The 17,704-nt window shown below is 33.3% G+C and overlaps 1 protein-coding gene across 9 annotated transcripts in view; it reads right to left on the minus strand.

The window, feature by feature from the left end:
* PRKACB (protein kinase cAMP-activated catalytic subunit beta) overlaps positions 1-17,704 on the minus strand; it is a 113,133-nt gene that overhangs the window by 17,915 nt on the left and 77,514 nt on the right. For all 9 annotated transcript variants that reach the window (XM_029947706.1, XM_029947701.1, XM_029947702.1 and 6 more), the window contains 6 exons: positions 16,688-16,749; positions 14,022-14,150; positions 8,006-8,104; positions 6,935-7,017; positions 3,643-3,769; positions 2,644-2,739 (listed from right to left, as the gene is read on the minus strand). In XM_029947706.1, the coding sequence (XP_029803566.1) occupies positions 2,644-2,739; positions 3,643-3,769; positions 6,935-7,017; positions 8,006-8,104; positions 14,022-14,150; positions 16,688-16,749 (596 nt within the window). The remainder of the gene's footprint in view (positions 1-2,643; positions 2,740-3,642; positions 3,770-6,934; positions 7,018-8,005; positions 8,105-14,021; positions 14,151-16,687; positions 16,750-17,704) is intronic.

Consider the following 17,704-nt stretch of genomic DNA (forward strand, 5'->3'; position numbering starts at 1 on the left):
AACTTGATCATGGAGAGAAATGAACTGAGTTTTTGCCACATCTTTTGGTCTCAAATTATCTTCACTACTCCCTATACGCCGAAGTTCTGTCAAAATTTTAGCTTTACAAATCATTTAATTTTCAAATTATTAGCTAAAATCTAATATAGACCTTTTTTTTCTGCTTCTGTACATTTTTAAAGGGAGACTAGCATAAGAAAAATAGCACTTTATTTGCTAATAGAAATGGGCATCAACTATACTTTGATTCTTTTCATTTAAGTCACTAGTAATGTTAATCATTATGATATTTTTGGTATAGTGAAAGCATGTGATGTTGAGCTGGACCCTTTTGTTAAGCTTTGGTTTCTATATTTGAGATTGTGTGCTAATATTTATTAAAAAATATGCCAGATACTTTTAATACCCTAGGTATAGAGAATTAAAACAAATCAGTAAGAAAAACTAAAATAGATAAATGAGCAAAGGACCTGAACTAATAACTCACACACACACACACACACACACACACACACAAACACAACCCACCAAATGTCTGTAAAGCATCAAAAAATCTAATAACCAAAGACATGAGACTTAAAATAATGAAATACCATTTATTGCCTATTAAATTAGTAACTATTTTATTATTTATTTAAACGTTTATTTATTTTGAGAGAGAGAGAGCAAACGGGGTAAGAGAGGGACTGGAGAGAAGGAGGGAGAGAATCCCAAGCAGGCTCCATGCCTTCAGGGCAGAGCCTGATGTGGGGCTCAAATTCATAAACCTTGAGATCATGACCTGAGCCAAAATCAAGAGTAAGATGCTTAACTGACTGAGCCACCCAGGTGCCTCATTAGTAATGATTTTGAAAGTAATACCTAATCCTGGATACAGTGTGACGAAGTTGTCATGCTCATACTGCTAGAAGGAGTAGAAAATGTTACAATCTTTTTGGAAAGCACTTTGGCAATATTTATTCAGAGACTAAAAATGTCCATACCCTTTGTCCCAGTATTTCTACTTCTGGGAATCTGTCCTGAAAAATTAATTTGAAATTCAGAAAAAGCTTTATATACAAAATGTTTATGTTTGTCACAGTTATTTATAATAACAAAAAAAAAAGAGAAAAAGGAATGACTTGAATGTTTAGCAATAGAAGAATGGCAAAATCCTTTGTGATACATTTGCAAATAAGCCATTAGAATGTTTGCATGCTTGTTAGCATTTAAGTGAAAAAAGCTGAATAAAAACTGTACAGTCACTATATCTCAACTATAATAACATGCACAGAAAAATATATTGAAAAAAATTTTTAAGCCTACCTTAGGGTGGCTAAGTGACTTAGTTGGATGAGTGTCTAACTCTTGATCTTGACTCAAGTCATGATCTCACAGTTCATGAGTCTGAGCCTATGTGGCGCTCTGCACTGATGGTGCAGAGCCTACTTTGGATTCTGTCTCTCCTCCTCTCTGCCCTCCCCCTGCTTGTGTTCTTTCTCTCTCTCAAAAAAATAAACAAATAAACTTTAAAAAAATTATTTAAAAAAAGACTACCCCTGGGTAGTGATATTATAGGGTTTTTTTTGTTGTTTCTTCTTATTTTTCTGCATTTTTCCAAATTTTGTACAATGAACATCTATTATAATATATATGCATTTTTTAAAGTTTTGGTGCTTATTCTGTCATCACATTATTCAGTGGGTGTATTCAGAAAAGAAATGTGTTAACAGCAATGATATTTAGGTTACAAAAGACTAAAAAGTTATAGATGATTTAAATTATAAAGATGAGAGGAAAGCTGAATGAGATCATTTATTTTATTCTTGTCACATAGTTATTTGTAGTTATTCAATTTATAAATATCAAGGCATGTGTGTTATCCCTTTCTCTTTCCTTGTTCCTGTTGTGCTTGGTTATTGTTAGTTTTTCCTTTCTAGCTGTTTCCAGCTAGGGATTGCAGTGGAAAGGAGAACAGAATGGAACCATCCTTCTAGATATGATTACAGATTTCTCTTACCACATTTTCAATGTTTTGAAAAGTAGAACTATCCTCAACAAACTGTCAACAACTGTCTTTCAAAACATGGACTTTTTTTCTTTTTATTACATCTATATGAGATGATGTATGTTAATTAAACCTATTGTGGCAATCTTTCCCACAATCTATGTAAATCAAATCATTACGCCGTATACCTTCAACTTGGCTAGGTCTGACTGTGACTTCTCAGTAAGACTGGAAGAAAAAGTATGGATCTCGAGATCAGATTTATTCACATTCACTTTTTTGAAGTATAGTTGGTATACAATATTATATTGCTTTCAGGTGTACAACATCGTGATTCAACATTTTATACACATTGTGAAATGATTGCTATGACAAATCTAGTCACCATGTGCCACATTATGAAGTTATTACAGTATTATTGACTACTTTCCCTATGTTCTACCACACTGTTTCTCTTAGGTCCAGAGTTAAAACTGAGAGATTACTGAATTAGTGGTAGACTGTAAGTAATTATTCTTTAGTAATCAAACAGACATAAATTCATAATTTAGATTAAATAAAAATGTAGTACTAGATCAGTAAACTATTTCTGTAAGAGTCCACAGTGGTGGATGCCTTATGTTTTTGCCTCTAACATAATGGCGCTATAAATGTACCTTGCTAAGGATGATCTCTGGAGCAAGATATTCTGGAGTGCCACATAATGTCCAAGTTCTGCCTTTAACTCTTTTGGCAAACCCAAAGTCTGTGACCTATAAAAGAAAAAAAATTGTGAACATTCATTATTTCACCATCAACGTATTGGTCGTACCTAAGCTGAAAGTTATAAATCAGGGTTAAAATTAAAACCATGAAAAAAATTCAGGCAATGTAACAGAGACCAATCCATGCAGGCCACTATTAGTGAATGAAGGTTCATTCTGGAGCACCTTTTCCTAACTCAAACAAAGAAAAAAACACACACACAAAATGGTAAAAGTCAATGCTTTTAACAAAAACGAAGCAATGCTAAAAGTATTCCTGGAGTCTAGCATGTGCTCTGCCATTAATATGTCATCGGAAATACAAAAGTATCAGTGGGAGAACCTACTGACAACTGGGTAAAAAGGGATGTTCTCACTCTTAACAGAAGTGGAAAGAACACCTCCACCAGTTCAGCGTTGGTAGTCAGGCCTCCTCTAGCTGCTGCTATGAAGGAGCATGGACTCTGGGGGCAGCCTGGGTTCAAATTCCGACTCTAACATTTACTGCCTGTGTGACTTGCTGCACCTTAGTTTTGCTAGCCTTAAAATAAGGGTAACAGCAGTACTTACACTTTCTAAGGTTATCAGGTCTAAAACAGCTGACATGTGTACAACACTTGGAATGATGCCTGGCTTGGAATGAGAGCTTACCAATTTATCTATTCTATATATTTCTGTATGGAGGAGCCTATGTTCATTCTGTTCACAACTACAGACTATGGGGGGTGTAACCAGGTTCTATTCTTAATGGGACTTATGGTCTCTGCAACAGTGGCAGAACTATGAGCTCAATTTAAGCTTTTAGAAAGAAATAATTGTCTCACTCAAAAAAAAATCCAATATTGGTAGCTGAGGTTAAATACATACAACTTTTACCTAGTATACAAGATATATAATGTGTTCAAGTCATACCTGGATATAACCTTGGTGGTCGATTAAGAGATTTTCAGGTTTTAGATCTCTGTAGATGAGGTCTAGTGAATGAAGGTACTCAAATGTTAGCACTATCTGAGCTGCATAGAACCGTGCATGGGGTTCACTACAAAGAAAAAAACATTGATTTTCTGTAAAATGGGTTCCAACACATGATAATTAGATTATGTAAAAATTAACATAGGGTAGAAATATTTTGGAAGCAAAAAATTTTTTCTCTTTTAAACATTTAAGAATCTTGTTAGTTTCTGAATATCTACTAAACCTCTGAATTATCTTTAAATAATAATTTAATATGGCTAGGAGGCAGCATACATTGAAGAAAAATATAACTCTAAAACAATCATCTTATTTTAAATCATCATTGGCCATATTAGAAGATAATGATGTATTTATAATTATGTCTCACTTTGAGAATGATTGGAAAGCAAACATGTCAATACATGGTCTATCAGGCAACTGTTACTGTTGATAAACTCCATCTACCTTTCTCACAAATTTTAAGTCCTTAAAGAATTTCACAGGGGCACGTGGGTGGCTCAGTCGGTTGAGCTTCCAACTTCAGCTCAGGTCATGATCTCATGGTTTGTGGGTTCGGGCCCTGCATTGGGCGCTGTGCTGACACCTTAGAGAGTGGAGCCTGCTTCGGATTCTGTGTCACTCTCTCTCTCTGCCCCTCCCCCACTCATGCTCTGTCTCCCTGTCTCTCAATAATAAATAAATGTAAAAAAAAATTTTTTTTTAAAAGAATTTCACTACACAGAAGTTGTTTAACTGCATTAACCTGTAGACTGATACATTTGACTCAGACTATTCCTATTATAAAAATCATATATTCTCATTATTAAAAAATCATAAAAATATTGATGAAGGATAAAGAGCTCCCATCATCCTATCCAGAATCCACAGATACAATCCTGGGTCTGAATTTCCAAATCTTCCACTATACATGTTTACACAGATATACAAACATAGGTGTAATCTGTATGTTTGTGTAAACATGTACAGTTATTGTATGCACAGATTAGATCAATTGATCGATCAGTATCATGTTGATGCTACATTCAGAGTATTACTCCAAAGGATGTACTGGTTTTCTAATTTGAGTTTCTGTTTCATCTTGAAGTGTATACAATGAATTCTGTTAATTGGCCTGATAAACTGCAATGACTTTCAGATTTATGTCCTCAATGAATAACATGAACTATGAATAGAATTTCCCTCAAAATGGCTGGCATGAATTTGATCTCATAGTACCAGAAATAGAAATTCCAAAAAAGATTATATATGCTGCTCCTTTCGCTTGTCACTGTATTCCCGAGGTTCTAGTCTGATACATATCACGTTCTCAGTAAATATTTGTTGCATAAATGAATATGTAAAGAAAAATACCTTTGGGGGAGAACATTTTATAATACCCTTATAGTTTCAGCCCCGTCTCAACACTATAAATTCTGTACCAAAGACTGTATGACAAGGAACAGGGTAACATTTTAAGGGGAGATTGGAAAAATCATCTTGGTCACTGAAATATCCCTAAATTTGGAAATATCTGACCTGGAAGGTGCCCTCCAATTTTCTTCACACATCTGTAAATACAAGATGCACTTAGCATTTTATAAATAAATGTATCATCACAAATATAAGATGTACTAAGCATTTTATATTTATTTCCACACACTGATATTTGATTGGAGGAATACAAACATTATATAGAACTGTGACTCACTGTTGAAAGATGAAAGCAAAATATTCTAGAGGGAGACTTAATGCTGGAGCAGCTTTAAGTCTAGACAGTTGCTATTTAAGTAGAGAATCATAATGACTTCCTGGATTTTAATTAAAGCCATGCTCAATAATAACTCAATATTCTTGTTGTCTTAAAGTTTCTAGGACAGGAGTTAGCAACTTGTCAAGTGTACATGTAGAATGAGTGAAAGATTAGAAAAGACTGTGTCTCAATGTGAATGACTGCAATCAACTCGCTTTCCTCTTAGTACTAAGTTAAGTATGAAAGAAATAGGAGTGTGGGGAGCTGCAAAGGAAAGGAGTTAGTAGTGACAGAAAATGAATAAAATATTTCTTGAAGATAGGTTTAGATGTAATGCTTCAGTGTAAAACTCTGAATTATCAAGGGCAATCTGAGGATGCTGGGCTTGCATGGACAAGGGTAGTAGGAGAGAACACAACAGGAGGTGAAAGGAAATCTTTAAAGATGAACAGAAGTTGCTTTGCATCAGCACAGTGCCTGACATGTATTAGGTACCCTACCACAGTAGCTCAATAAATGAATTTTGGCTTAGGCCTCAGGTAACTAAAATAACTCTAATGTTGGCCCATAATTGAATACGATCTTGTGGATAACCTGAGTCTATAATCATCTCTTTCTGAATTGGATTACCATCATCAGCCCAGTTTGCACTCCTGCACATGCTTTCATCATGCCAGCATATAATGTGCTAAATGAAGCTGGACATGAATTCTATCAGTGATTACTAATGAACTGTAGTAGCTTTCAAACTCTTACACACAGGTAAAGCTAACAGAATTTATAACCTATTTTAAAAACTGTGTGGCCTTGTTAGCAGTAACCAAATGATAAGGTATAAACTCTTTTTTTTAATGTTTATATTATTTTTTTGAGAGAGGAGAGACAGAGCACAAGTGGGGGAGGGGCAGAGGGAGACACAGAATCTGAAGCAGGCTCCAAGCTGTCAGTACAGAGCCTGATGTGGGGCTCGAACTCACCAACCGTTATATCATGACCTGAGCCGAAGTCAGACACTTAACCAACTGCCATCCAGGTGCTCCAAGGTACAAACTCTTTAAAAATTACATACATATCTTAAAAACTCAGTACAACAAGAACTTTAAGGAGAATTAAATTTGTGCAAACTTCATAATCATATCACTATGATGCCATTATTATCTTTTCTATATATTCCTTTATCTTCATCTTTACACAAACTTCTTCCCCAGAGTTGTCTTATTAATATTTGTTCAATAAATACTAGCATGTTTAAATTCAATTAATTTTTGCATCTTCTGAAAATTCTCTAAATAATGGACCTTCACAAACCTACCAATGTTAGAATATTTACATGGTATAATGGTGCTTTTATTTGATTTTTAAAACTCAGAAGGGTGTGGCCTCTTATGAATGTTTCCACATAATTTTTATATAGCTAACATATTACTAAGATAAATGAAATAAGTTTTTAGCATTGACAATGACTTAAAAAAGATTTGAGGAGGATAAAGTATTAGTTACCTGAACCTTCCAATTCTTCTCAGATGTGAAAACATTTCACCCCCAGGGACATATTCCATAACCATGTATAAATTAGAATTATCCTATGAACAAATAAAAAGGACAAGTAAATCAAAATTATGAAGCCTCAATTATTTCCAGAAAATATTTTAAGATAACACCATGTTCAATTAGAAAAAGACAAATTTAAAAATCCACCTGAGATTATTAACATTGGGAAAGGGAGAATAAATGGAAAATGCTCTAATTTTTCTACAGTGGGGAATTCATATTCTTGCCACAAATTAGTCTGGGATGTTCGTGTTCCTGTCCTTGCAGGGAACCCTAACTTTTGAACAAGTAAACACTGCAGCCGTGACTTAATACTATAGTGAATGCCAAGGAATAACAGTTAAAACAACAATTTGAAAAAGTAATAATGTTTACATTTTATGTACTAAATCAGGTCAGAGAGATTAATGATTTTCTAAATATCCTAACTATACAGGCGTTCATCTGATTTACAGAATAAAGGAGAAAAAAGGTTAAAACGTTTCATCTGAATTAATATTACAGAGATACCAAGTATCTTTCTAAAGAGCTGAAAAGCTGCCAACTTAAAGAATAAATCTTGTTCAACTTTATGAGAACCTTGAATGAAGGGCCAAAGACTGTTCTGCATTATGTAATGAAAAGACTAGAACACAAATTACCAAGGAAAAGAGTATGGTAAGACTGTGTCAGCAAAGGTTCAAGAGAAACGGAAGTTATGTGGGTGTATTCATTTGCAAGAGTGTAAGAACTGCTTAATAAGATATTACTATGGATTTTGATAAATGGAAATATCTGAATTTGTAATAGCATCTCATGAAAAATTACACATTACACACTACCTTTAAAAATTTCCCTAAGAAGAGCCCAAACCCTTTCAAATATTAACATAAGTTTATAAACATAAAATCTAAATATATTACTCTTTTTATTTATTCAGATTCTCCACATTTATCATCTGGCTTAGAATTCTATCACAGTTTCATAGTTTTAAAAATATGTGAGGGTAAAATTATTTTATTTGAATATTATAAAATCTACCTTAAAAGAATACTCCAGTCGAACAAGAAAAGGAAAATTCACCGCCTGTAATATTCTTTTCTCATTCAAAGTATGCTCTATTTGCTTCAGCTTAACAACCTGTAATTGAGAGATAAGTATATTTAATGTACTTGAACAGAACTTAGAACTTACTATAATTTTAAAAGAAAAAGCGTAAGTAAAATGCTTTCTATATAGTAATGAGCTTGGATAAGCAAAATCACTAAGTTGGATAAGGGTATGATAATAACCAATAACTAGGTTTTATCAGATTCAAATGCAAAACCTAACAGAAGATTTAAATTTTGGTCTTAAGAAGGGCAACTATCATTTTCAGCCAAGAAGCAAGAGCTAGAAGAAATAGACTCATAATACATTACTTAAAAAAAAAAATTAGTATGTAAAAATACTCAGCTCCTAATGAGTTACAATCAGTCCACTAACGTATCTGGCACAAATCACTGCATTAAGTAGGCATTGATTTTAAAATCAGCAAGGAAATTAAGAATTGAAGAAAAGCCAATAATTGAAAAACACTGGGTAAAAATGAACAATTTGTTCATTTCCTATACCTGAATAAATACATGATTAAATTATAAAAATTCAATTTGTGCAGCCACAAGACACACAAAATATGGGCAAAAACCCGACTATGCCTTTATAACAAAAAGGGCATTTACAATTAATCAAGCTTCCTCTGGATTTCTACTCCATCAAATACATAACAACAGGGGAAAGCGACTTATACTGATTTCACGAAGACTATGCTTCTATTCACATGCGATTTTATTTTTAACTTAAGAAAAGGTGACCTTAGGGAGATATAAATAATTAATTGTCTGGTGTGAGTATAAGTCATTAGCAGGTGGCATTCTTTCTTGCTAGAGGTTTACTGTCAGTGTGGGGCAGCCACAGAATTCAAGAAGTTGAACATAAACAAGCAAGGTAAAGTTACCATCCAGTTATTAGTATATACAATTATAGTACAAAAATACTAGTGAGCAGAGAATAGTTGACGGAGAGTCGGAAGATCTGTATTCTAATCTAAGGCTTCTCGTCAAGTGGTTTTGTGACTTTGGAGATGTTATTTCAACTCTTAGGATCTCAGGTTTTTTTTTTTTGTTTGTTTGTTTTGATGTAATATGAAATGGTTGGACCACTACTGTCCAAATTGTAACTAGTTACAGAACTAATTAGTCCATACTTATCAAAATAAATTATGTAACATTAGCTCAAGAATTACTATTGCTTTGTATTTACTTTAAAAAAATAGGCTTTTTTTTTTTTTTTAGCACTTTCAGGTTCACAGTAGAATTGAGTAGAAGATGCAGAGATTTTCCATATTCCTCCTACCCCCACACATGCATAGCCTCCTCCACTATCAACATCTCTCCCACCAGACCCACTCTCCAGACTAGAATGTGGTATGTTTGTTACAAGTGATGAACCTACATTGAACATCATTTTTTTTTTACATTGATATCTTTATCACTCAGTGTCCATAGTTTACACTAGGGTTTACTCTTGGTGTTGTACATTCTGTGGGTATAGACAAATGTATAATGACATATGTCCACCATTATAATACCATACAGAGTATTCTTACTGCCCTAGAATTTCTCTGTGTTCCACTTATTTATCCCTTTCTCCCTACTAACTCCAGGCAATCACTGATCTTTTTACTGTCTCCATAGTTTTGTCTTTTCCAAAATGTCATATAGTTTGAATCATATAGTATATGGCCTTTTCAAATTGGCTTCTTTCACTTAATAATATGAATTTAAAGTTCCTCATGTCTTTTTATGGCTTGATAGCTCATTTCTTTTGAGCACTAAGTAGCAGAAGGTACATCCATTGTCTGGGTACACCACTTTGTTTACTTTTGTATATTATGATCTAGCAGATTTTTAGTTAGGCATTGACAATGTGTTTCCTTTGAAATAAGCAATGAAAATTGCAGTAGAGAGGCTTTCTGCATTATAGCCCTAAGCCAACTATGTGTATGTAGGGCATGACAATAAAAATAGAAATGAATCCATGATATATGAAGTGGCAAATCATAAATGCATAGTTAATTTTTAAGTTAATTTAAAAAATTAACTAATTAAAATCTAATTTACTTTTAAATTTATGTATTTTACATATGAGACCTAATAATGCAATCAAGATAAAGACAAGAAAATGTCTGCCTACTACTGCATAAAATCTATTTGGAAGTATGGTGTGTGAATATGCGAATATTAATATGTGAATAATTGCCAAATGAGAGTTATGAGGTTCTAAGTGTTCAGGCAAGAAATGTTTATGTTAGGCCTAGTACATAATCTTTTTAAGCTCCAGATTATTCATCTATAAAACACTGATAATAATACGTACTTTAAAAGTGACTGTGTCTGTGTCGTATAATGCACGTGAAGTGATTAACACTGCCTGGCACAAAGAAAGGCTCAAAAAATGCCAACTGTTATCATAATCTATTAAAAAGGGTGGGAGCTCAGCAGGGCCATACACATGAATAGATAACAAAGGTTAGGAAAAGACAGAGGAAACAGCACAGTCAGGATTAACATCCAGAACCATTACCTGAAGGGGGAAATACACAAACTAAGTCTGAGCGCTAGTTTCATTTGACAATAGCTCAGGATAGTGCTTCTCAAGATTTGGTAGTGAAATGTCATGAAATGACAGAGAAAAATGAATAAGTAACCCTGGGGGTTTAGTCCATGTTTTACTTTCACTTCTTAATATTTCTGTTGGCTTAAATATGTGTGTTTAAAAGCACTTATAAATGATTACTTATTGGCTGATTTTTTTTTCTAGCCGAATACTTGAGGAGTTATTAATAAGGAAGATGGGCTGTCTGTCATCACATGCTCCCTTATCCCACCGGGCATGGCACTGTATACTTCTGAGGGCCAGGTTTCAGTGAGAGCAGAAGCGAACAGTGGACATATCGGGGAAGAGTGTGAAACAAGACTATGGTAGAGTACAGAAGAAAGTTATGAAGGGTTGGAAGTAGACTTCAGGGTTCTGCTTTCATTTAATAAATATTAGGAAAATTTTTGATTGAGCAAATAAAATTATATGATATGGTAGGTAAATGTTTTTGGCAGTGAAGAAGGTGAATTAATAGAAGGTGAAAAGTCTGGGTTTGAGGAAATTAAGATGTTATTGTGAAAGCCCAGGTAACATTAATGAGGGACCAAACCAGCTGGTGGTAGAAAGGACCTTAGGGATAACAAATTTATTTACTTATTTTTGAGAGAGAGAGAGAGACAGAGAGAGAGAGAGAGAGAGAGAGAGACAGAGACAGAGACAGAGACAGAGAGACAGAGCATGAGCAGGGGAGGGGCAGAGAGAGAGACACACACACACAGAATCTGAAGCAGACTCCAGGCTCCAAGATGTCAGAACAGAGCCCAACATGGCGCTCGAACTCACAAACCGCAAGATCATGACCTGAGCCAAGGTCAGATGCCCAACCGAGCCACCCAGGTGCCCCAACAAATACATTTTAAAGGAAAAGTAAACAAGGAGAATAGGCAAAGAAATCAGACAAACCTAGTCCAATTCTTGGTTTATCTTATTAGCCTGTTTGATTTTGGAAAATTTATTTAAATAGAAAGGTCATTGGCTCAAAAGAGAGATTAATATCACACAAAGCTGTGAAGATTCAGTAAATATGAAGTACCTAGCAATGCTTGACACATTGTATGGAATAAAGAAATGTGATTTCCTTAATTCCTGCATTGATTTCCTTCCCCTCAACCCTTAAGATAGGAAAAGCCAAAACTGAAAGGTTTGTGACTTCATTAACAGAAAAGGCCATTATAGAGTATTATTTTATTACTCATCTTTGTCACATTAAAAAAATAAATTTGAAAAAATTTGGAATATAAAATCTTTGTCTTAATTATGAATAGATCCAGAACACTGCCATAGCAGAAATGACTTAGCGTGGCAGCTATTCTTCTGGGAAATACTCTTTTGCTATGATTTATCCATGGAGTAACCTTCCCAGTAATTTACTTAACAAGTCACCATCTTGCCAAAAAAAAAAAAAAAAGGAATTAAAAACTTCTTCCCGAAAAACTATAATCATAAAAATGGCACACTATGTAATCCTTGTAATACTTTATAACTAAAGCATATTCTCTTCATTCCTTAATAAATATAACATAAAGTATTAGGGGCTATCTAGACAATGACGTTTTAATGACAGCTTTAATAAAAAATATTTGATTCAAATAAATATTTTGAAACATTTTGTTGTTGTGCTACCAACAGGAGTATAAAATCACTTAGTCTGAGACCCAATGACCTCATCTAGAAAATAGAATATGAACTAATTGGTCTTTAAGAGCTCCATGCTCAGATTGTACAAATTAGGAGTGTAGAGTTCAAGGATGAGTCAAAACTTGGATAAGAGTTCAGAGGGAGGATGCAGAACATGAAAATAAGAAGAGGGGATAGTCCAGAGATTGAGTGTAACAATCTTTAAAGAGTAGACAGAGGATAAAATAATAGGAAAAGAAGAAAGCCCAGAAAGGCAGGAGCATAATTTAAAGAACAAGTGGTTACAGAGGGCCATGGACAAAGGCTCTAAAACGAGTCATAGAAGATGAGCAAAACGAGTTCTCTGGTCTTGTTGATCAGGTCATTGGATTGGTGACCCTCAGCAAAGCCATTCAGTGGCGTAGCAAGAGGTAGGAGATAAACAAGGAAACAGCTAAATTGTTGTAAGTTAAAGAATTAATAGGAAGTGATTAAACTATTTTTTCAGGAAGCATGGTTACAAAAGTTACAAAGGGCAATAGACAAAGATATACAATTAAATGTATTTGTAAATGTGTATGTGTGTATTTAATTTTGAAAGACTTAGGTCATCACTCCGTTTAATGTTAGAGGTTAGATTTGTTTTTTGTTTTAAAACAGAGCTTGGACTGGAACTTTAGACCAATCTAATGCTGTGCTGTCCAACATGGTAGCCACTAGAAATTTAACACTTGAAATTATGGCTAATTTGAATGGAGATTTACTGTAAGTGTAAAATATACATCAGCTTTTGAAGATTTGGTATGAAGAAAGCATAATATTTCAATTTTTATAATTACATGTGCATTGATAATATTTTGGATATACTGAGTTAAATAAAATCTATTAAAATTAATTTCAACTATTTCCTTTTACTTTTTAAATGTGGCTACTAAAACATTTAAAATCACTTATGTGGCTCACATTATATTTTTATTGGACAACATCAGTCTAGCCTCTATCTGTAACCCTGAGTACTAGCTCAGTACTATTTCCTCCACATTTTCCTACATCCCACTAAGCCAAAGTGTTATTCTTGAGAACATAATATCCATAAGATTATCTATTAAGATTTGCCATATTTCTTTTATGTTCCCTTAATTGTAAGGGATTACCAGGAAAACCAAAATTTAGTATTTAAAGCATGAATATTCAGACCTTCTGATTCATTAGATATGCCAATATTTGATAAATAATTAAAAAGTGATTTTTCAAAATGATTTAATTGACATCCAACATAATCATTTGATATTTATAGTATAAGATTCCAACTTTTTCTCTGCTTTAACAGACACTTTAAGCAAACTCAATCATATTAAAGGGCTTCTACTGTTGATTAAAATAAGTCACAAAATAAAATCACTAAATTTGTTCCCTCACTCTAAAGGTCAATTACAGCTGATCCTTGCACTTTCCATAAGGCAAAATGTGGTAGAGATACCTGTTCTTTACATGCTGCATTCAAGATTTTGTTGGTAAACATACATATACCTATTCTATATGTAATTATTGAAATAATAATGTATCCCTATACTTAACTACTATGTTATCATATAATCACAAGAAATAATAATGATAATTAAATGCAACAATAAAATTATCTGAAGATATCAATGGAACGTTGGTATATTGCCTCTATTCAATAATCTAGCCAATAAAACTAAAGTTTACCTTTCGGGTAAATAATGACAAATGCACTAACCTTCTGCTTATCTAAGATCTTCATGGCATAATACTGTTCAGTGGCTTTATGTTTCACCAGCATGACTCTTCCAAATGAACCCGTTCCAAGGGTTTTTTTCCTTTCAAAATCCTCCAGCCCAGCATTATTCTACATACACATGAAAAATAAAATAAACTTTAAAATTAGATTTCTCATAAGACTATGGTGACTGTTACAGATTTAGTATACATAACCAGAAGAGATAATTTAAAACTATCCATTTAAAAACAGCACAAAGAGACTACTGAGGAGGAAATAAGAGCCTAAGCTGAAATATTAAAGGTGACAATGAATTCCAATATGAATTCTTAGTATTAGACTCAATAAATTAGTTCCATAGTTTAATAATTACAAACTGACCAGAAGTATACTGACAAAGGCAATCATAGAAGCTATACAGTCTCGGTGTATTCACAAATAATTCTGATGAACAGATAAACTGAAGGATCAGAGTCCTTTCTTTGGAGTCACCTCTGAAGAAAGCACTATCTTACTTTATTTATATCTTTATACACGCTTATAGGACTATAATAATAGTATGAAAGATCCTAATGGCGCTCTCTCTCTTTCTGATGTTATAATAACCAGGTATTACCTAAAATAATCATAAGGAAAGAAGAGTTCCTCATTCCCCCAAAGATAACCAAAAGTCAGAGTCCCAGAACAATAATTAGTCTCTTTTCTCCTTCAATAGATGCTTTGTTATGAGCAAACATCTTTGTTTGGCTTTGACTATAGCATAGAAGCAAAGAATTGGAGGCATCAATCTATTGAATTTGTTTCTGCCACAACAAAATGAAAATTACTTGGAAGAAATTATGTGCTAAAGAGCCACAAGTAGTAATTGCTGACCCATTTGTTTAATAGGTTTTCATTACAAAGATGTCCATGAAAATCTTGGAAAAAAAACATTTGTGCACTGTACACAGTCTGTACAGTGTTAGTCTGAGAAAAATGTGATGTAATATGATTCTTATATAAGTGAGGAATTTAGTTAGTTACTGCACTTCACCATACTTGGATTTAATCTCTACTGCAAATCAAAGCTTGCCTTTGGAGACATAGCATAGTTTCTTGCTGAATCACTACAGAGAGAGCAAAGAGCTCTAAATTTTTACTTATAAAACCTGTTTCCATCAAATTTTAATTTTAAAGTTCTAATGATTTTAAATTGCTATGAGATTCTATATCAATGTAGAAAGAAAAAAACCGTTATGATTCTGGTTGAATTATTCAATTTTATGGATTAATGCTTCATTTTTTGGTTTTAACAAAACAGACTGAAATGTTTAATCTAGTTCCCAACTAAATAATGGAAACTGACTTAAGTAACAGACAACAAACAAAATCTCTTTTTGCTAGTTAATGCTTTTCATACAAATGTGTCATTTTCTTCACCTCTCTGAATGTTCAATGTTAGATGTCTTTCTGTGACCGCTAGAGTGACTATGTTTTAAATTACAAGTCATACTCTTAATCTTAGTAATGATGGTATCTTCATAAAATATAATATTTAGAATTAAAGTTTTTTTAATTATTTTTTACATTTAATTAGTTTTTGAAAGACAGAGACAGAGCACAAGTGGGGGTGGAGCAGAGAGAGAATGAGACAAAGAATTCTCTGAAGCAGGCTCCAGGCTCAGAGCTGTCAGCACAGAGCTGGACACGGGGTTAGACCCCACAAACCATGAGATCATGACCTGAGCCGAAGTTGGATGCTCAAACAACTGAGCCACCCACGTGCCCCCAGAATTAAATATTTTTTAGTAAAAAAGATATATGAAATGAAGATTTTTGTGGTAGGTAAATAGGCATTCCAAATTTAATCTATTAAGGTTCATTATTTAAACTTCAAAAAGATTTTTTGGCAAATACAAATGGCTTCTTATACACAGTTTTTAGATCTCAGTTACAAATTAAAGGTATTTATGTAAAATTTATCTCATCCAATATTTATGAAAAAGAATCCCTGTATACTGGTATTCCCAGTAGCCAAGTATTTGTGATTAAGAATTTGAAACTACACAGTATTATCCCTTTGTAGTAATTAATAAAGATAACAAATATGCTATTAAAGGCACAAATCAAAATTACTATAATATTCAAAAATGGCGGGGTGCCTGGGTGGCTCAGTTGGTTAAGCATCTGGCTTCAGCTCAAGTCATAATCTCATGGTTCGTGGGTTTGAGCCCCACGTCAGGCTCTGTGCTGACAGCTCAGAGCCTGGAGCCTGCTTCGGATTCCGAATCTCCCTCTCTCTCTCTCTGTCCCTCCCCTGCTCTCATTGTCTCTCTCTCTCAAAAAAATAAATAAAAAACATAAAAAATAAATTTAAAATAATAAAAAATAAAAAATGTCCAGAGTTTGTAGTGGCCTATAATTAGTATAAAACTTCTAATTAGATATTATAATAGAAATTAGCTCTTTGTCCAATTTAGGTATATATAAAATTATTAGTTAGCAAATCAAAACATAAAGTTATGAAAATATTATGGCAAAATTCCCATGTTAAGCTTAATTTTTAAAATGTAACTTGAAAGTTTAATGCTACTCTAAAGTTTCTAAAGTAGTGAGTTACTTGGGTAAGAATCATGGTTTTCCATAACAGGACTTTTATATCACAGAAAATTTTAAATATTCCTTACCGGAGTAGGATTTTCCCATTTTTTAAGAAAGTCTTCTTTGGCTTTGGCTAGGAACTCTTTCACTGAAAATAGATTAAAAAAACAAATTTTGTCTTGTAAGAATATTTATATTACAAGTAAATATACTTTAAAAATGCAGACTCTGTCAACTTCCGTTGCCATGAAACATGTATTCATAACCATGATAAGCCAGAGAGCTATTTAGTTTCTCTAAACAAGAAGGAACTATTTTCTTAAATTTCTAAGAGTCTCTAATACTATTCTATATGTCGATCACTATAATAATTTCAAATCTAATAATAAAATTACTGCTCCTGAAAACATACTTGAAAGTAACATAAAAAAGTTATAAATCAATGTAGATCAAAACACTGATTGTTAATAAGTCAGCAGTGATATTAACAAAGCTGTGAAATATAAGAACTGAAACTATCTGGTGAATGTGAACTCATTGATTTGTGGGATTTCAAAAATAACTGACTTTGATAAAGGGCTGTTTTCAGGTTTATAAGGATTTATGTTAATAGATTTGTGTCTTCTCTGCTGAAGGCAGAGACAAAAGGGAAGAACACAGGCTATATATAAAGGAGACATATATAAAGACAAAAACAGAAGAAAACACCAAAACCAAAACACTGAAAAGGCTTAAAAAAATCTCATTCTACATTTAGAACAAAACTAAATGCCTAAATGCCTAATCTAAAATGTACACAAAAGTAAAGCATTCAAAACCAGATGTTTATCTAGTGATCAATAACAGCCACATTATTAAGCTGTGGTTTGAAGTTTCAGATTTGTTAAATGACAATCATTTAAAAGGTTTCCTCTTTTTCATTTTCTTTCTACAAAGTTTTCATAATGACTTCTGTTTACAAAATGACTTCAGGCATTTAAAAACAAATAGGAAAAGGATTCCAGAGATAAGATGGCATTAACAAAATGTACTCTTGTTCCTACAGTTAGGTCTGAGAGCAAAACCTGGCAATTCAGGAGGTATTTATTTTAGTATTTCTTTTT

The sequence above is a fragment of the Suricata suricatta genome, chromosome 8 (genome assembly GCF_006229205.1).
Source record: "Suricata suricatta isolate VVHF042 chromosome 8, meerkat_22Aug2017_6uvM2_HiC, whole genome shotgun sequence".
NCBI classification, from domain to species: Eukaryota; Metazoa; Chordata; class Mammalia; order Carnivora; family Herpestidae; genus Suricata; species Suricata suricatta.